Here is a 21259-nt window from a genome sequence, read left to right as displayed (position 1 = left end):
AATTGAATGAGAACTTCTGCTTGGAAGAATTTTTTTTAACATTGACATTTCCTCTTTTTCTGTTGGCCTGAAGCATATCAGTTGCAAATAAAAAAGAAACAAACCAAAAATTCTAATGCTCTAAAATTGTGATAAAATTGTCTTTGTAGCATATAGAGCTATGTTTACTTTCTCTATACCCAAGAAATATGCTTGTGTGTATGAATACATGAATTTCAAGATAAATTGTATCTCCTCACATAATTATTATTTTAAAATGTTTTAACTGTTTTAAATGTAATTGTTTTCTTATGGTATAAACCTGGACTTTTTTTTTTCTCTTTATTGTATTGGAGTTTTTAAACTGCAATTTGGCTTGTGTAAACTTGGAATAGTGCGTGTTTCTTTTCCATTTGCCCAGAAATGACTATCATACAGAAGTTTATACAATGTGTTTAATTTCAATTAATTGAATATATACTTTGGGAACATAACGTTTTTTATTTCATATTAATAAAAATGCATTTCAGAAAACTGTTTCTCAGGTTTGCAGTTCACTTAGCTGTATGGAAAGGCAGCACTTAAGGCATACAATTTCACTCATTGTTTTAAATTAAAAGTAATACATATATATCTGAGATGCATATTCAAAATATACAGCTCTTACTCAACCCTTACATTCTATAAAGAGGAACCCTTCACAATAAAGAGCATGGCTCAATAGCAGCACATTTAAATTTTTCTGCAAATAAATAAAAACTAGCTGTGCTCAGGCTCTATTAGTAAAGCCATACCAGAGGAGTTTGGATGAATACTCTTGACTTGAATATTAAATTCCATAAAATCCTATATAGCAATTCCGATAGTAAATGTAACTGGTTTTAAAGCATTGATAATTTTGCACGGTTTCATTCCTAGATTCTTTCTTACTCATTTACATTCCAAAATACAATAAAATTGGCTTAAGAAAAGCAATATGCCACATATTAATATGTAGAGAAATTACAGTATATTCACCAGCTTATTTATTATAAAGCCCAAGGTAACATTAACTTCCTTCTCCTTGGAATCTTTGTCTTGGACATGTTTTAGCTGCATGTTTTATTGAGATCTGCAAGGAACTCCACTTTTCAAAACATTATTAGGCCAATCATTTGGAAGCATGGTTCTCTGAAGCCATAGCTTGAGCATTAGGGTGGCTTGGCATGGCTGCTTCAAAAGCCGCTCCCTTATTGTCTGAACATGCACACACTTTCCAGGGATTGCTACTGATGGGCCATCTTGAAGAGGATGTGGACTCCTGATGCCTTAAGCAGTGGCTTTAGAGCAGGGGTGTCAAACTGCCGGCCCGCGGGCCGGTTTCATCATACCGGAGCCGCGCCCATCCCATTGCCGGCAATGGCAAAAAAGCTCTGATACGTCGCGTGACGTCACAAGTTTGACATGTCTGCTTTAGAGAGTGCTTTGGTTGTTTGTTTCTGCAGATGAGTCACATAGCCCATGTCATTATGTCCCACATTAGACAAAATAATTTCTCTTATTTACCACCAAAAAACCTTGGTAAATTTGCAAAATTATTAAAAGAACTGGAGAGAGAGAGAGATTTTATTTCCTTTTTAAAACAGAAGCAAGTTTTTAAAAGGCTGCACTTTTTGTCAATATAGAATCTTGAAAGGATCCTGAAGTGCTGAAACTTCTTCTACAATTATATCCTGAGGTACCTGAGATAAGGGTCAACCAGACTCCAGTTTTTGAACCTGAGGAATGATTTTAGCCCAGAACTAAAATATCCTATGGTTCATTGAAATCTAAGCGGAGCTATTTCAAACATTTTAAATGGTCAGATTCCTTGGTAATGCTTAAAAGGAATCTGAAATAAACACTGGCATTTACTGTAAAAATATTTACTTTCAATAAAGAAAGGCACTGTCTTATCTCATATACAGTATATTGCATAGATTGCCACCAACACAGGAGTGCAAAGCACAGAGCTAAATAATATATACTTGGAGAAACAATGTCCGTGTGACCAGGCAAAATGATTTTGCAGCAGTATATATTAAAACACCACTTGTAAAACGTGCCAGTAAAAGCAGTTCAATGATCTATGCTGGTCCTGGCTGTTATAAATAAAGCACATGTTCTTCCTTTAAACAAGTGTTTTCTGATCAAATAATTGTAAATCAAAGCGTACCCAAACTTCCCCTGTTGGTACTTCATGCAGTAGTAAACGTTTAGCTGTAGGTCCCTTGTTTTCTTGCTCTGTCCTGATTTTGGCTACAGGAACTTCAGTGCGACCCAAAAACTCTGCGTAACAATAACAAAATTCCTAAGTCAGATCATCAAATGTGAAACAAAGAGAGATCTTAAAGAAATAAAGAAAATTAAGCATTATCAGCATATTCTGGACAATCAAAATCAGTAGAAGTCTGGCTACTTTTTGAGCTTATGCTTCTGTTTTCTATTCACTAAAATTGGAAGGAAATTTTAAATATGGTCAAACACAGAATTCCACACATACCATCAGGTGAAAACTGATCCCTGTCAAACATGGTGATGCACAATACATCTTGATAAAGATCTTTGATGAAGAATTGACAGTTAAAGTTCCATTTGGGGTTCAAGGTATCTGGCAGTGTCCTGGTAGTGTAGCTTTGAGATCCCATGCTAACTTCACAATATGGATTGCTTTTTCCTTAATTCAAAACAGAAGTGCATCTATTACATATTAAATTTATATGCCACCCATCTCATCTGCAAAGCAACTCTGGTGGATTACAATTAAAATAATATAAAAATATTAAGAACCTTAAATATGGAAATAAAAACCAAAGGTAAGATTGGTACAGCATTGGCACCATGCAGGTAGTCTTCGACTTATAACAGTTCATTTAATGACTGTTCAAAGTTACAAGAGCACTGAAAAAAGTGACATGACCATTTTTCATACATAGTCACGTGATCAAAATTCTGATGCTTGGCAACTGACTCGTGACAGTTGCAGTGTCTTGGAGTCATGTGATCCCCTTTTGCAACCTTGTGACAAGCAAAGTCAATGGGGAAGTCAGATTCACTTTGCAACCATGTTACTAACTTACCGGTAACTACAGTTAAGGAGAAACTTCCTGACAGTGAGAACAATTAACCAATGGAACAACCTGTCTCCAGAAGCGTGAATGCTCCAACACTGGAAGTTTTTAAGAAGAGACTGGACAGCCATTTGTCTGAAATGGTGTAGTGTTCCTGCCTGAGCAAGGGGTTGGACTCGATGACCTCCAAGGTCCCTTCCAACTTTATTATTATTATTATTATTATTATTATTATTATTATTATTATTATTATTAACTTAACAATTGTGGCAAGAAAGGTCATAAAATGGGAGAAAACTTATTTGACAATTGTCTCACTTAGCAACAAATTTTGGGCTCAATTATGGTTGTAAGTCAAGGACTACCTGTACTTATTAATCCACTAGCCACTCCAACACAAAGCACCAAGCCAATTTGGCACAGCCAGGTTTTAACGTCTTCCAGAAGGTTGAAAGTGTGCATTCACAAGTTTCTCCAAAGAATAACTTTATGGTTTTAATATCTGGTTATAAATGTCTGTGATTATCTTCAACAAGTTTGTTTATAATGTCCCATCTTTTTTATTTATATATTCACCATACTATGCAGGAAAAAAGATCTCCCCTGCAAGGCTACATATTATATTTTGGAAATACGTGCTTGGCAACCTCTACTTCTAACAGCAAATCTCCCCTCAGTTTAAACTATTTGGCCAGATAGTTGACAACCCATCCCTAAATTATTACCATTAGGTTTACAGGCTTTTAATTCTGTTGCTTCAATCACATGCACCATCAAACGTCCTATTCCTGAGCTTTTTTGTGATCGAGCTGAAAAAGAAATAAAAATGAGATGTGAAAAAAAGATTTCAGAACAAGCTATCTATTGGCAGATTTACACAAAAGTTATTTCTGTAGTTTGCAAGTTGATCAATTTGTTCTGGATCGTTTCATGAATACTAGGTACCACCCAACAGCAACCAGGTTGTCAATTGGGTATTTATGCAGATCTATGAAATTTCTGGAGCTGATACACAATTAGTGTTTTTCTGTTAACACATCTGCACCTAAATAAAAAGGAATCTAGCACATATTTAGAGATGGTACTTATTTTAAAACCCAAAGTATCTTTGATGAATACTGCTGTCTTAGAATGTTTGAAAATGTCGCCTGGCTAGCAAAAGATATCACTTGACATAAATGCCAAGTCCTTCCAATCTCACAAAAACACGAAAATAGCTGTTACTAAAAGTTACAATTGCAGATCAGCACCTTGGTAAGCCTTTTCATGTTTCTTTTTTTCAGTTTCAATATATTGTTCTGAAGCTCCTTTAATTTTCTGGACCCAGGCAGTTCTACAAGAATGAATAATTTTGTTAAAGGACAATAATATAGACAAATTCCTTGTGAGTCTAATCACATTTGGCCAATAAAGTCCTATTCTATTCTATTCTATTCTATTCCATTCTATTCTATAACAAAAACAACTTATTAAGAGATTTGGCTTCATCTGAACACAAATCTGTGAATGTCACATCTAATTTCATTCTTAATTATTGGCTCCAGAAAACATATGAAATATCCTTGATAACCAAGAAATATTTAAATATGGGATATACAGTACATATATAGACGTACTGATCAATATGTTTGTACCCATATAATAAAACAGCAAATTTCTCTATTCTCAGTACCATTTATTATAGGAATGTTAAAGTTGCAACAGATTATTTAAGGGATTTTCTATGCCAGTTTCCCTTAGGACAATTAGTATTCTCTTTACTGTCATTATATCTGGTTTTTGGGTTCCTGCTCCTTAGAAAGATGATGAATCCTGTAATTTCTGCAGTTCGTGAAATTACCAATCTATTTTTTTATGGATTAAGATACAAAGTAGAGGTATGCAACCAAATTGTGATACACCCTGCGTTTGAACATTTTTTTCAATGATTTTCTCACATTCCAGAAGTAGCCTTTTGGATATGAATAAAAGATTTACTACAATCAAAGAATCCAAGAATAAACATAATAACAAAAAAGAAAACAGCATACATTTTGACATTTCATGGGAAAGAAATTCAGAAGATGTTTTATTTCTTTTTTTAGGCAAGAATTTGGAGGCTCACCTCTCATTAATATTGTCTGTTTTCAGTATGTAGACTCGGTCAATATGGGAGATGTGGAAAATTGGTTCATCGCTAGAAGGGTCAGTTGGCAATTTCACTAGGACTTCATTAAGAAAAATAGGCTGGAAGAAACAGATTTTGATTCAATTAAGTTCAAACATTTCAGCAAAAAGTGACAGGCTGATTAGCAAAGAGGGACTGAGAAATTTGCTAATCTGAAGAGGCTTGTTTTGAATAAAATTTTGCATTGAAATTAGGAATAATTTTGAAAGAAGAGTCAACTATTCATGCAAATAACATTTAATTCAGTGCACTGATCTTTAAAAAAACAAGTTGAAGGAATTTGATAACCACAATCACTGCACCTATTATTTTCTTTTTAAATCTGGCAGACATTCTTTTTGAAGAACCTATTGTCTCCATTAATTACATTTTATTTTGTTAAAAAATAAACCTGTTAAATATATCTCTATACATCTTAAGCAAGGGGAATAAGTTTAATTTTCACATCAAGGATTCTCTTGGAACTCCTTCCCAAGAGTATGTTTGTTGTTTCATATTTGGCAAGGAATGATGACTTTCTTAGATGAGCCAAAGGAATAGATAGGCTTCTCCAGAGAGCTCAACACAGTTGAATAGCCATAGCAAACATAATCAAGGTGCTCATAGCCAAGAAAAAACATGTCTCCAAAAACTCACACAAATTTGAATGCACAAAAGTAAATTTAACAGCATAAAAATAAAACTCAGCATGACTTCCATAAGCAGTATGGCTATTTAGCTTATCTTAAAAAGAAAAGACAAGTGTTTATCTAACTGTATGCTATTGAAATTAGGCTAAATAATTATTTTGAACGGAGCAACCTTGTTCTTAAAAAAAATGCCCACAATTAAGGTGCACTGAACCTCTAACCAATGCTTTGGCAATTTAGAAAAAATAAATCCCATTGGTACAGATAGTGACTTTATCTACAATCTGAGTTTTGATCAGTAAATTCAAAACTATTATTGCTAATTAGGTGACATAATACAATTAACACCAACTGTTGGAAGAAGAGAGTTACAGGTTAAAGAACAACGTATTTCTATTCCTAGAAATCCCATTTCCTCCCAGTTGAAAGTATCTGAGATTCTTGAATTCACTCACCACTTTGTACATTTTAAACTGAGAATTTGATTTGGGGCTGAACAGTTTATCTGATCCTGTAGAGACGAACTGCTTCACCATGTAGGTGAGAAGCAGGAAGTCACTGAAGAGAAAACCATAGAGTTCTTTGTTGCTCTTTGTCTTATAAAGCTTGCCACTGTGCAGAAGTTTCCGTGGTCCCAAACAGTTGGTCAGTGAGTTGAAAATCAGTTGCTAGAAGAAAAAGAAAAATGATGCAAAACACACTGATTTTCTTCACCATATAAATTATTCCACTTAAAAACCATGTTGCTGATATCATGTCTTATTATAATTAGTCCCAGCAAATGATTCAGTTTTCTCAATTTGGAATTTGACATTTTTACATACTTAGTGTCTATGAAATGCTTTTAATAGGCTTTGAATTTTGCTTTTGTGTTCTGACTGGCTTATAAAGGTATAATGATACAACATTCCTCTGAACATTTCTGAAAATTGAACTAATTTTAGAAGATGTAAAACATCTTTTCTGTAGCCTTGGGTTTTGTAGTAAGAGATTTCATTTATTTTAACATCTTTTATTTTCTTAAAAGGCATGCTTCTGATTCATCTAGATACAAACCAATGTCTCCGAATGTATAACTATTTGCAGAAAGCTATATTATGGAGCTTGCATATCCTGGGGCAGTGCCTGGCCCCAGTATCTCTTGCCATTGTTATGCAGTTGTTCCAACAGTTCATTAAATTAGTGTCTTTTCCCTTTTTTAATTTTCCCCCCCGTATATCTGGTAAACTCTCTCTACATGCATTGCCTATATAAAGCATGTATGAATGTATTGGGTATGTCATTCAGATATTATCTAAGGCTTTACGAGGTATTATCTAACATTTCTTCCTTGCCATAAGAACTGTGCAATAGCAAATTTCAGTTGCATTTCTTGACCACTGAGCCCAAGCCCCAGTTACCTCAACAAGTCCTTCACACTGGACATGGGACTGTATCCATTCAAGCCTGTCTGAATTCTCCTTCTCACGCACCCCCTCATTCACCTGGGAACACAATTCTTCAGCACGCTCGAGAGCCTGCTTCAGATTATTGCGATCGGGGTGAGTTTCAGGGGTATTCTCCAGAATCTGGTTGCAGACAAAGACAAATTAACTCATGGCAATATTGCGGAAAAACTCGTTCTTATATTTTCATAAATGTATTTGCAGTGCTGTACTCACCCTTCCACCTGAGGCAACTTATTCAGAGATTCAGAAAAAGAGCAACCGGGTACTCACACTCTTGATGAGCAGAGGGTAGCGAGTAATTCTCTGCATCGGTTTCAAGAGGAAGCTGGACAGGGGCATGCCTTTACAGCGGGAATCTGAGGCCAATTTCTACATGTTTAAATAAATTTGAAACAGAAACATACATTATAGAAATATAGAACACCTCTAGCTTCTGAAAAGTTTATAACAGTTGATTTTCTATGTTTCATAACCAATCACTTGTGCCTCTAACTTACAGAAGAGGGTATCTTAACTTCTGAAAGCTACAATAAAGCTACATTTCAGGAAATCTGAGAGTTGGGCAAAATACCAGCCTTATATTTAATATTGAGATTTTTCATTTTAAATGTAACAAAGGGCACATTGGATAGGTTTTCATAATTCAGAAGCTACATGATTCCCCAGCAGACATATGCACACAAAGAGATAAATAATAGGATAAAAGTGGGAGTCATGTCAACTGGTTACTAGATAGACAAAAGCTGAAAATGCACAGAATAAAACTACATAATGAGATCTGTAACCTAACTGAAGGAGTCTCAGTTAATTTAACATTTCCTTCAATGTGCTAAGTATTTTTATAAAGGAAATCTAGAAAGAAGGAAGGCAGAGAACTGTTAATTGATCTAAAACTTGGCCCCATCCCAGCACCATCCACAGGTTATGTATATATGTTAAACCTGCAACATGTACATGCATCAATATGGTACTTACAAATTTTGTCCTTCCCCTAATCACTACGCACCATCCTTGTTAAACTGCTAACAGCTCTACATTTTTACAGTGAAAAAGAAAAATGGCTTGAGTCCAATAGACATCGGAGTAATTTAAAATGTAATGCTATAACAAGTTGTACATGCTGTTGTGACTTTCAGTAGGGTCATTTTTGCTTTTTGGAGAGGGAGTCAAGGCTTCCTTCTATTCAAGACATTACTCGTAGAAAAAGTTACTGTCACACTTGCACATGCAATCCAAAGCGAAAGAGGAAAGATAGTGAAGAGAGAGTTACTGAATAATAGCCTACTTTCAAAAAATCTTTGAACTCTGGCTCTTCATCTGTTTTTTGCTGTAACAAGGCAGCTCCATTAAGCTGGCAGCTACAGAATCGAATATAGGCTTGCATATGAGATAACTGAGCAGCCAAGATGTCACCAATCATCTGAACTGGCATCTTTTCCCCCCCAGTCTTCTTACGCACCCGAAGGGCTCTGAAAAAACAACAACACATAAATATCCATGGGAAAACAGACTGACTCCAGAAATTCAAGAAAGATGAAGCTATTGAAGGCCTTGCAAACAAGTCTTTCTGTTTCACAGGACACTGTGGGAAATAGAAGAGATGTCAATCTGGCAGGCACATCAAATATGTAAAATTCAGTCTCTCAGAATTTGAAAACTTTGCAAAATGGCTCCCTTGGTGGGCTTGACAATACACAAAGCTTTTACTTAGAAGGAACACCGACAAGGTTGCTTTCCAGCACCTCCTGAAGCCTTCTAGGGCATTACTAATCAATCAATCAATTCCATCACTCACTCAATCTTATTTACAACCCAAAGGCCCCCAAAATAAGTTACAAATACAATCTAAATTTAGCATTAGATGTCAATTATCTCATCTTATCTCAATGTCCAAACAAAACACTGGATTATAGTCCTCTTATCATTTTTATCTTGTAATAATGCTTCTGGAATCTTTGAGCCCCAGAAAAATTCGGAGAAAATTATGCTTGAGGCTCACACTGCTTCAGTATTTATTTAATTCAAAAAAATCTAAATCACTAAGATAAAATCAGGGAATGAAGCCTGAAATGTGCCAAAGGAGGTATCTATGAGCACCCTGGAATTCCCAGTGCCTCAACTAGGTGCACAGGCTGTAGCTTACCCTACATATGATAAGCATCTCTTCCTAGTTTAGGAGCTCTCAAATAATGGAAAGGAGTGAAAGAGGCAATCAAAAGGAGGGTCCAGTAAGTGGAACCCTGGAACTGCAATCAAATGAGACTGTGAATGCCAGACTAGCAATCTTCTCTCTTCAAACTCATATCAAATCAGGCAATAGATGGCAGACAAAACAATGGAATAACCTTAAAGAAGAAAGCAAAGACACATGGTCTTTATATTTTGGAGAGAACTTAAAAACTGTGCAAAGACGTACTAATAGGAATTGGGGTGGTGATGTAAACTTAAATATATGATTGCTGTTTTGGATGGAGGCATTTAACAGCACAAAAATTAACAAAACAGTAACAGCACTTACTTCAATAACTTTGTATTACACAATATGAGCTCTTTCCAGTTGACGAAGATTAATCCCATTTCAGCTTCTGAGAGACAGCCTGCTTCAGTCATTTGTTTCTGGAAAACCTACAGGAAGCAGGAAGAACAATATTAGTGATAGTTGTGACTCAAATCACAATTGACTCAATAAGTAATAATTTATGAAATATTTTATTTATTCTTTCTATTGCACATAAGGCTGTTGTCCGATGATGAATAATTTTTTTCAAAATATTTGACATTGTTGAATTAGAGTGCAAAGAGGACTATTGTCTTACTCTTCATTTTATCAATTTTGAGAAAGAACACAACTATAGATTCTTTCTCTGTAACACTGTGATAAGAGATACTAAACTCCTTTCTGGAAACTCCATTTTCTATTTCACCTGATGAAAAAAATGGGTTCTTTCAAATTTGTATATTTTTCCTCTGGGAGATGAACTGATTTTAGCCATTCTTCCACCAAGGGGATCTAACATTCTTTCGTGATGTGACTGAATCATTATATTTCCAACAAAATTCAGAAAATGAACTATATATTTTAGCAAATGTATATGCCAGCGAATAAAATACATTAATTTTCTCCAAGTATGATATGTAAATTTGATCCTCCTTCCATTAAAATTCCCATTCTTGCATATCTATCATTATATCTAATTTTGCATTCATATACAATCTTTAACTTGTTCAATTTCTGAGTCATATTTCAGCAACCATAGATAAGACCCAGCATTGCTCCAAATTTAATATTGTAAGGCCTTCAAATTCAATCAAATCTTTAAGTATTTGTTTTGTTTCTGCAGTTCTTTTAATACAATACTATTCATTTGCAATATTAAAACCAATGTGGCAGGTGAGGCTATTACAAGAATAAAAGTCTTAAGAGATTGTCCTACTAATAACATCTTTAGTTATATAAATAATTTCTCTCCTCTGTGCTTTCTTTCTGCTTTCCTTTTCATAAAAATAAACATTTAAGAACAAAGCAAGAGATAACAAATCTGGACCAATTCTTTTAGTATTTATCCAAACACTTAGTATGTTGCTCTTTATTATTGTAAGCTGCTTGTTTCTGCTTCAATCAATTCAGAGATATTTATGCATACCATCTAGAAGTGCAGAGATGTCCAGTCCATAACAAGATACAATTCAGTCTGTAATCTTCCTTAGACAACTACCTTGATAATAAAATTAAAGTTTGGAGTTGCCAGTTGTCTTTTCATTTCCTATATAATCTTGAATTTAATCCTTGGCTTGTTTTTAAAACCCATATATCATGTGATAGTTGTTTATACCAGTCATTGAATGTCTTGTTTTCAATATTTATTTAAATATTTTAAGGGAGACATCATAACTAAGATAATCACATTTTGAACGAGAGATAATTCTCTCTGGAGTCCTCAGTGCCCTCTGACTTGATATTTGCTTGCAGATGTTTCATTACCAGACCAAGTAACATCATCAAGGCTAGTGAGTGTGGGTTTGCTCTCTGTTTATATATAGTAGTTTGTCCTGCCAGTGATGTTGGGGATATGGCTTTCTTCTTGGTAGTTCCTTGTTTAGACTATTGTTTTCTGCTAGATTGTTTGTCTGGTATTAATCCCTGTTTATCAGGGTGTTGGCTCGATGGAAGGATGCATTATGGTCTTTTTTTCCCTTATCTTTTTTATTATATCTTTTGAATGGTCTATAAATGTGGTTTGTATCTATGTATTTATTGATGGCTGATTTGTCTGAATGCCAAACAAAGGATTACATTGCATATTCAAAAGATTAATGTGTGTTTTTACTGTATAAGGTATGGAAATCCTCATAGCTGATGATCCTTACAATACTGTACTGAATGATGAGGTATGCATGCTATTTTATTTATACTATGTGGTCAGTTTTCACCAGACTTCTCAATTTAATTAAAAGCAATGAAAACATTTTTTTATAGTAACAACTTGTCTTTCCAAACAGATCTTACCTCTAAGACAAGTTGAAGGTCATCCATGTATTTTTCTTCTGTCTGGATCAACTCATGTATATAACCCTGCTTCTTCCTTTCCATGGGTTGCATTGTGTCAAGGCTCTGAAGATCAGCACACCCTGTAAAATTAAGCGTTCTTAATCATTTTGAGCTTATTTGTTCAATACCAAATAGGCAATGAAAATTCTCACAATGACTTTTTAATTAATAAAAAAACCAAAACTGACTCTGAAATAGGTGTATAGAACACACACACACACACACACTGTGATTTCTGCATGATTCTCATCAAGGGCATAATTTCTAGTTCTCATAATTAGGAGTTTTGAGTTTTGCTAAATTTATTTTATTGTCTGCTTCTGAGCTGTATCTGAATCAATATAAATTGTACATTTAAAAAAATCCAAATATTTTTTTAAAAAGCCTGTAAAATTTTAGAGACATCACAAAAATTACAATTACAAATTCTTAGAAGTGATAAATGGCAGTTTTATGCCAATATGGAGAGTTATCAAACACAAAAATATATCAGAAAAATATGTCAGAAAAAACAATGATGGTCTGTACTGGATAAAGTATATATATCTATATAGATATAGCTATATAGATATAAAGGATATCTCTTCCTCTCTCTCTCCCTCCCTCCCTCCCCCCCTTTATATATATATAAAATCATTGATGAAAAACACCAGCTTACACGGTTCTCCCCCACTTTTATATTCACAACAAAGCTAGGAGAAATTCAGGTGAGTTAGGGTCACAATGAGCTTCACTGCAAAGCGTAAATTCGAATCCAACCTACCCATTCTAAATCCAGGACAAAATGTAATGCTAATTTCTCTGAGCAATATAAAGGCTGAGATGATTTCCTAAGCATAAGGACCTTTAAAACTGACATCTCTTTAACTACGGAATTCCACAACATTCAGCTTTATTAGCCACAACATTAGACTCTGGTTGAGAATTATGGAATACCACCATCAATCCAAGTGACTAGAGAAATCTCTTTGGGAATTAGCAAATGGACAAAAGGATGTAGGCAGGTCCTTTCAACCTATGCTACTGGCCTCCCTAATAACATGATTAGTTGAGAAAGTAGCACTTAGAAGTGAGAAATGGAACAATTTAAGAAGGAAACTGGGAATCTATAGCACCTGCTAAGAAAGCAAAAATCAGCAATGCATACCATGTTAAAAGACTTGGCTTTGCAGAGATATATGTTTATATTATAAATTTAAAACTAACCTTGATCTTGTTTAGAGTTCAATTTTTACAAGTTTGATCCCAGTTTAATAGTAATAACTTCGTTCTTACATTCTGGGAATTCTCTTTTGATGAGAATTTGAAACTTGTGCTGAATGAACAGGTTTAACCTGATACCAACAATTGATTAAAGTATGTTCTACCTATGTGATCATTTTCCAGAAGATTTTAGTGATTAGTTGGTTACATAATGAAGGAACAAAATAAATGAACAACTTATGAAAACTTGAGAACGGTTAACTGTGCTAAAAAAAAATCACACATCAATAAGTATATTCTCTGTGTGTCTCTTTAATAAAATATTTTGCATAGTTATTTCCAGTGTTCAAAAAACAATGCTCATGCACAGCATAGGCTGTGTTTGTATAGCAAAACACTGATCATTATTCCATTGCTTTAATACTAGAAAGCCTCAAAATACAAATTTCAAAACAGCACACAGCATAGTGATATTTAAGAAACAAACATAATTAATGACAAGAAAGCATTTTGCGGTAGCAGCCCAAAACACCACTACAGCTAGAAGTCTGTCAGCACTGATTGACTTTAATAGAAAAATAATACAAGTCATAGGACATATTTTAGCAAATACTGGTTTGTGCGTTTCTGGCAAATCATACTAGGTAGTACAATTCATTTGTAAAAATAAAAATCAAGAATTCCAGAACTTTTACATTCTTTTTGCAAACATAAAAAATAGTATTGTCACAGCTATTTCATACCCCATTCAAAATGTCAAGAAATCACAAGCTTTTCTCTAAAACTTTTAAGAAAGCTGAATATTAATTTCTAAGTTAGGAAATCCCTCATTCATATTTGGAGAAATGCCTATTTCCATTTCTGGAATGGGGACAAATAACATGTTGAAGCAAGTTGCTTCATATACTATAATACTGTAATCTATTTTTGATCATATTAAAAACCTTAGCCATCCAAATGAAAAAAAATAAAGCTATTCATCTCTAAAGCTAAAGAACATAATTTATACAGCCATCTCTGAATGCTTAAAAACTTGTACTCAACTATCATAAAAGTCTCCTTTTTATTTTGAAAATCCATGTGATTTTTGTAAATTGGGATGTTGAAATTAGGAGAAGAAAATTGCCCCTATTTTATGTGAATTTTGTTTTGGGTAAGTTTTTCAGAATCCTAATTTGGAACCCTACTCAAATAATTTGTTGCATAATACATTTTTTAAATTACTCCTTTCTGAAATTTTAGCAGGTACAACTCACTATAATGATACACACATTTTATGCATGTTTCTGAATTATTATTTAGTTATGCTATGATCTGCTTGGGCCTAGCTTTCTTAACATATTAATATACTAGAAGTAAAATTATAAATAAAGAAATGAATTATCAGCAAAACAGAATACTAATAATAAATAATAGCAAAATACTTAGTAGCAAAATCCTAAACATATCAAACATTCTTAATGCCAATTAATAGTTTGTACCTCTTTTGACCTATATCGTACCACTTACATTAAAATATGTTTTATCTCTGAAAATTCTTAATTACAGACCGTCATAAACATTTTTTTTTTTACTCACCCTACTGGTACAGTAAACATTTGTTCATCCTAACAATAGTGCTAAATTAAGTCCAACAAACGAAAGCCAACACTCTTTACTCTTTTACTAGGAAATCAATCAAACATTATTTGAACTCTCAAATATGGTCAAATTCATTTCTGCAACCGATAAGCAGGAATGAACAATCTGCAGTCCCCAGTACCCTGAGATTATAGATAGTCCTCAACTTACAACAGTTCATTTGAAGTTACAACAGCAGTGAAAAAGTAAGTTATGACCATTTTTCACACTTACGACCTTTGCAGCATCTCCATGGTCATATGATCAAAATTCAGCCGCTTGGCAACCGACTCATATTTATGTTGGTTACAGTGTTCTGAGGTCATGTGATCCCCTTTTGTGACTTTCTGACAAGCCAAGTCAATGGGGAGGACAGATTCACTTAACAACCATGTTACTAACTTAACAACTGCAGTGATTCACTTAACAATTGTGGCAAAAAAAGGTTTTAAAATGGGGCAAAATTCACTCAACAACAGTCTCACTTAGGAATAGAAATTTTGGGCTCAATTGTGGCCGTAAGTTGAGGACTACCTGTATCCAACTGAAATTTAATGGCAAAATAGTTGAGGTTCAGCAGCACAATTTCTATTCCCACTCCTTCCCATTAGCACAGAAAGCACAATTCTTCCACTTCTGCCATTAAAACTCCTCAGGCCTCAGAAACGGCCTGAAATTGTACCAAGTTTAGCTTTAGGTTGAAGACTTTTTAAAACGAGCAATAAGCCTCTCAAAGGCTTTCTGCTCACATTCTCATCTTTAAAAAGCCACATAACCAACCAACCAACCAAAACTACAAAAACTCTCAGTTCCTGTATTTATTGGCAGAGAAGTCCTGCCTAGAAGTAAGGAGAAATTTTCTGACAGTGAGAACAATTAAACAATGTAATAACTTGCCTTCTGGGGCTGTGGATGTTCTATCATTGGAGGTTTTCAAAAATAGACTGGACAGCCATTTGATCAGGATGGTATAACCATTTGAACAGGGAATTGGATGGGAAGACCTCTGAGGTCTCTTCCAGGTATATGATTCCATATTTTACAATCTTGGGAGTTCTTACATGGCAAAAACCTGAGGTTTACCAGGAGAATGTTATACTTTCATCAACTTAATATTTGCAGATCTGCTATTAATAATAATATAGAGATAAGATAAATATTTATTTATGACTTGATGTAAGTACCCAACTGTTCTATTTGGCATGAAAGACCCTCCTCCAAAATCCACTACTTTGTATTAGTAATAAAGGCATCAGTGATTTGATAAGCCTGTTATATTCATTTAAATAGCAATTTTGAACACATTTATCGGAGAGTAAGCACCATTGAAGATAATAGCTTATTTCATACTAAATAGGCACAGACTGTACTGTGAGGCAATGGTGCTAAAGATACTTTGTAGAAAATAAATCACTCTGAATGGGACTTCATTAAAGGATTTTAGATTACAACCTTAGAATACTGAAAATAAATGGATATGCACTCCAAATTAAATATCTAATTTTGTACAGAAGAAATGGGGAATTTCTTTCAGTCTAAGGATTGAACTAATTTTCATACTGGGGTCCGTAAACCAACAGGGTGGGGGTTGGGTCACTCCACACAGGCCCAAATCCCACCTAACATATGCTCACGTGGAAATATACTTCCTGAAATAAGGCAACTAACTCTGACTGCAACACAGCACAACTATGCAAGATGTCTAGAACAGTTTAGCAGGTGGAACGAGACTACATTTACAAATAGATATGGACTACATCGGGGTCCCCAATCCCCAGTCTCTGGATTAGCACCGGGTCGTGGCATGCCAGCAATCGAGCCACGCAAACAAGCGAAGCCCATCCATGGGATGCAGGCAGTGGTTGAAACCACGCCCCCTCAGGTCTGTGGAAAAACCTCTCTCCACGGAACCAGTCCCTGTTGCCCAAAAGGTTGGGGGCCGCTGGACTACATTGGGGGGGGGGGAAGCTTGATTGTGTGGCCAAAAAGGCACCATGAAGTGAGGTGATAATGGTGAATGTTAGCAAATGTTAAATTGGTACAGAATGAGAAAAAAAATTAACCAAAAGATTTGGTTAAACGTAAAAAATGGTTTGTTAACTAAGAAATTCCCAGAAAGCCATGCAGCATTAAAAAATATTTAATAAAGTTGGGAATTTAAAAAATGCTTTAATTTTTTTAAAAAATGTATCTGTAAAAGTGGGGCAGGGGAGGGGAACTGTAGAGTTTATTTAGCTTCTTGGTCTCCTCAATATCATGTTGGTAGCAAATATCTAATTTTCAATGGTGTGTTTTCTTATTTTTTTCTTGAAAATAAAATTAAAATATTATCTAATATATCCAAATAATAAGGGGTTGAAAGCCAAAAATGTCAAGCCTTGCCCACTACATTATGACCGGTATCATCCTGTCATAATATACTGTTCTTTTGAAGATATTTTTTTAAAAAGTAGCCTTAGGCACAAACAACTGGAATGCAATATGCTATTTCTAAAGGTCTAAACGTATCTGGCCTCCAAAAGGCTTGTTTTAATTTTGAAAGACCCACAATACCATTGTCCTGCTCCTCTCTTGCAACAAGCTCCTTTCCCTCATAATCAGGATCTGAAATGATCTTGGAAGGTGATAATGCCAGGAGCACTGAGATACTTCCCTTAAGTCTCCCAGAGTTGAAAAGGTTCTCTTTGCTGCTCCACCAATCCCACAACAACCTGACGTATCAGAACCAATGGGAGGGAAGGGAGGGGTGGGCAGAAGAGAGAAGCACTGTCAAGATTGTTACAGTATTGGGAATTCAAGAAACAGGCTTCTTAGACTTTCGGCAAGGCTCCAAAAGAAGTTTCTCTCAAAATAAAATTTTGTCCAGCTTTCTAAAAAATTGTTACTCTTTCCTTTAACATATCAAGAAGTGTGTATTATTTAGGGCACAATCTTTCCAATTTCTGTAGCAAAAGCCACCTTATACATTTTTGTTTTAGGTGAAACTAAAGAGCTCTAGTATATAACATATATAGACATAGCAGTGGTATAAAGTGCCGTTAAAACAACACAACAGATTTTATTCTATCTCTGCTCTGTTTTCCCACAAAAGCATTGCCACTATTTACAGGATCATACATGAAGTGCATAGTGAGAGAGCAACATAGGAAATATATGATGCTAATCATGAGAACACAATTTCCCATGTGACAGTATAAATAGTAGGTCTTTGTGTGCCTAAAGTTGCATTGTGCCAAGAGATATAGCTTGGACTAGCATTCTAATAATTCATTATTGTTCCTAAATAAAGAGAGTAAAGAAAACTAGATTGGAGAGTGCAGAAAGCCACACAAAGACCCACTAATCAGTTTGCATAAATGAATTGTAATTGTACAGCATAGAACAAAACGTGAAGTCTTGGATTTAATACTGAAGCGAAGCAATGAAATCGTTTCAGAGATCTGAGCAGGCTGTCCACCCTGCCGCCATGCTATAGTCAAACTTGTATAGTGGGTCTCTGAGGTGCTTTCATACTGGAAGACAACAGTGGGTCCTTGAAAAAGAAAAGAAAACAAAATTAGAGATAAATGACTATAGTAGAACATAGTGAAATGTATAAGAAGCAGTACTGGCTTAATAACCAATATTCTAAAGACAGAATTAATGTTTTAAAACATTTTTAATAATTTAAAACTTTGGAAATAGGACACTCTGTATTTAAAACTGTCAGATACTGTAACAGTTCATTTTAAAAATTAAATTAACATAAGGGAAAATAAAAGCAAAAAGCAAAGTAATTTCTTAGAATATTCACTGAATTTGTGATAGGTAAATTTTAAAGTTTCAATATTTACACCTGATCTTAATAAAAAAGTTCAGAAGCAATGCTTATTTGTCAAGCCTTCTATCCCACCAGGACTGATGTATCTTCCCAGACTGCCGGATTTTGTGCCTCTATCTGTTTTATTCGTCCCATTAGTGTTAATTTTGATGATCCTCAAATTACCTGCATTATATTAATATTATTGTCATGTTATCATTGTATTTTATGCTTTTTACTGATATCTACAATTTTAGTTTATGTGTTTCTATGTAGTGATTTCTGGTCTAAAGGCATAATAAAGATTTGTTTTTGTGGATTTAAATGCTATTTAAATTCAATATCTGGGTTATACAGTATATGTTCAGATTACATAGTACCACTTATCAAGAGCATGAAACCAAATTAAACAATTATCAAAGAAATTGCCCTATTGATCTACTTCTGTGGGCCAATGAGTTCAACACTTATTTCAAGAGATAAAAAGGGCATCAAAATGGCTTAATGAACATTGATAAAAGTAACATGGAGTTTAACCCTTCATGACTACATGTCCATGTAATTTCCAGAGTTAACAGAATGGAAGTGGTGCGCCATACTGCCATTTCTTTAAGAATATTTCTTCGGTTTCTCCATCAGCTTGCAAGTACTAATCATGTCTGATCAGATGGTACCATTTGTTATTGAGAAACACATAATAAAGGTATATGCTAATATCGTGTTAGGACATCCATCAAATTTGGGAGATAAGCCAGATTCCAGGAAGATATCTTGGCACCTCACTTTGAATTATGGCTTTTTCACTAACATAATCTTTTATAAGTAGAATGAACAGATCTAAAAATAGTAGCATATTGATTCCATATGGTGCTATGTTCAGATTTTATTTAATGAGCTATAGTAGATAAAATGAAATGTAATATTCATATTACCATGCAGGATGGAAGAAAAACTACACTTATTAAACATGCATATGTGTGTTTATAGGCATCCAATTCATGTCAGCACTCAGGCCTTTGCTGCATTAAATATGCTACCAGCTCTTTCCATGTTCATATCAGAATATGGAGAAAGAGGAAAAATACAAGCAGTCTAGAGAACTTCAGTGTACCTGGAGTGTGTGTGTGTGTGTGTGTGTGTGTGTGTACTGAAATCTTTGCTAGAGTAATTACATATTTCTAAGAAACAGGTTTTCATTTTGAAGTAACTGTGATGCCAACACTGAAGTTCATACAAGCCAAATCTTATTAGGTTAGAATATAAGTAATTACTAACTTTGCATAATATATACAAACCAGAGGGATTTTGTTTACAGCAGCTTCTTTCTTGGTATATGCATAAAAAACAAACCAAAACCCCAATATTATGATACGGGGATGACTTTTCTTATCTAGAAACTCTCCCTATGTAGACAAATGACATGTTTGCAATTACTCTAAAAGATAACAATCTGGTCCACCCACAAATATGAGATTGGTCTTTCTAGAGGAAGATAAAAATGCCAGAAAATCTTATCTTGTTAATATCCCAACATACAAACATTGGCTTATTCAATTACTATGGTGCAGCCCAATTTGTTAAATATGTTAAATCTAAAAGTATGAACTACATTGTTAACTCTGTAAAAGCCAGAAAAATCATTCTAATTATATAGAAATAATTCAAATTTCATAAATATTTCAATTAGGCCAAATCACAATCACAAAAGAGAAAGTGAGCATTCATGTTTTATTGATCAAATGGTAAACAAAGCAAAAGTTAGAGGAAACATACAAAACAGTGAATGCTGAAGCCAACACTATTCCAGTTATTCACAAACTGAGACATAAGACTATATGTATAAAAATTAGATTCTACCAGGCACTTTAATTATACCTAGAACAAATCTTGATCTCCCTTTTTTTTAAAAAATAAATAAAATCCTGCTTCAAAACTATCTCCATCCCTTAACAAAACATAGATTCCTTAATAATTGGAAACCAGAGTAATAAAAAGTTGGTAATCTCTGTATTAATAAGACTGATGTCAAGAAATATTATGTAAATGAAGGAGCTATACACTCTGAAAAATAAGTCAAGAGTTTTAGCTTCAGTACAGAGATAACACAAAATAACCTCACTTTGATTCTATTTGGTACTAGGTGGGCAGAGAGAAATTTTGACAAATTTTCAGGATTGTAATTTTGTTGTTCAGTCTGGTATAGTGGTTAAGGCACCAGGCTAGAAACCTGGAGACTGGGTTTTATTTCTGCCTTAGGCATGAAGTCAGTCAGGTGACCTTAGGCCAGACAAACTCTCTTAGTCCTAGGAAGTAGGTAAGTGCAAACATTGCCAAAAACATTGTTCAAGAAAACTAACTTGATGGCACAAAAGACCAACCCTACAACAATAAGGTAGCATGCTTGGAATCCTTGTAGGGTCTGTTTCCTGACTTGGTCTATCTCAAAGATCTGACGGATCAGATTTGTGAGGTTGGAAGTCATGAAGCCTATGTTATAAAACTTCTTTGATGCTTTCTTTTTAAAAAATGAAAGAAGGTAATAATCCATATTTAACTCTATTGAGGAAAGTTGGACTAGGATATATTATTTTATATGTGCAATTTGCCCGTTTTATTATGTTACTTACAGTATGTTGTTGTTTTGATTTTATTATATTATTTGTATATTGTTTCTCAATGGTATGAACCACTGAGAATCTTATTGACTGCACCAGACATAAATTAAATCAGCCTATCGCTCTCTTACTCAAATACCTCACTACCCACAGGAAGAGTT

General features: G+C 34.4%; 1 protein-coding gene across 1 annotated transcript in view; it reads right to left on the bottom strand.

The window, feature by feature from the left end:
- Positions 1-465: 465 nt before the first annotated feature.
- The window catches only part of ITSN2 (intersectin 2), a gene marked incomplete in the record, with an annotated part of 76320 nt that continues 55526 nt past the window's right edge, over positions 466-21259 (bottom strand). The window contains 11 exon segments of the mRNA XM_015812315.1: positions 466-2286; positions 2501-2674; positions 3794-3877; positions 4319-4401; positions 5173-5294; positions 6320-6532; positions 7265-7432; positions 7583-7681; positions 8598-8781; positions 9831-9937; positions 11820-11941. Of these exon segments, the coding sequence (XP_015667801.1) occupies positions 2129-2286; positions 2501-2674; positions 3794-3877; positions 4319-4401; positions 5173-5294; positions 6320-6532; positions 7265-7432; positions 7583-7681; positions 8598-8781; positions 9831-9937; positions 11820-11941 (1514 nt within the window).

Source organism: Protobothrops mucrosquamatus, unplaced genomic scaffold, assembly GCF_001527695.2.
Source record: "Protobothrops mucrosquamatus isolate PMUCROS unplaced genomic scaffold, P.Mucros_1.0 scaffold78, whole genome shotgun sequence".
NCBI lineage: Eukaryota > Metazoa > Chordata > Lepidosauria > Squamata > Viperidae > Protobothrops > Protobothrops mucrosquamatus.
This window is presented reverse-complemented; position numbering and strand designations above follow the sequence as displayed.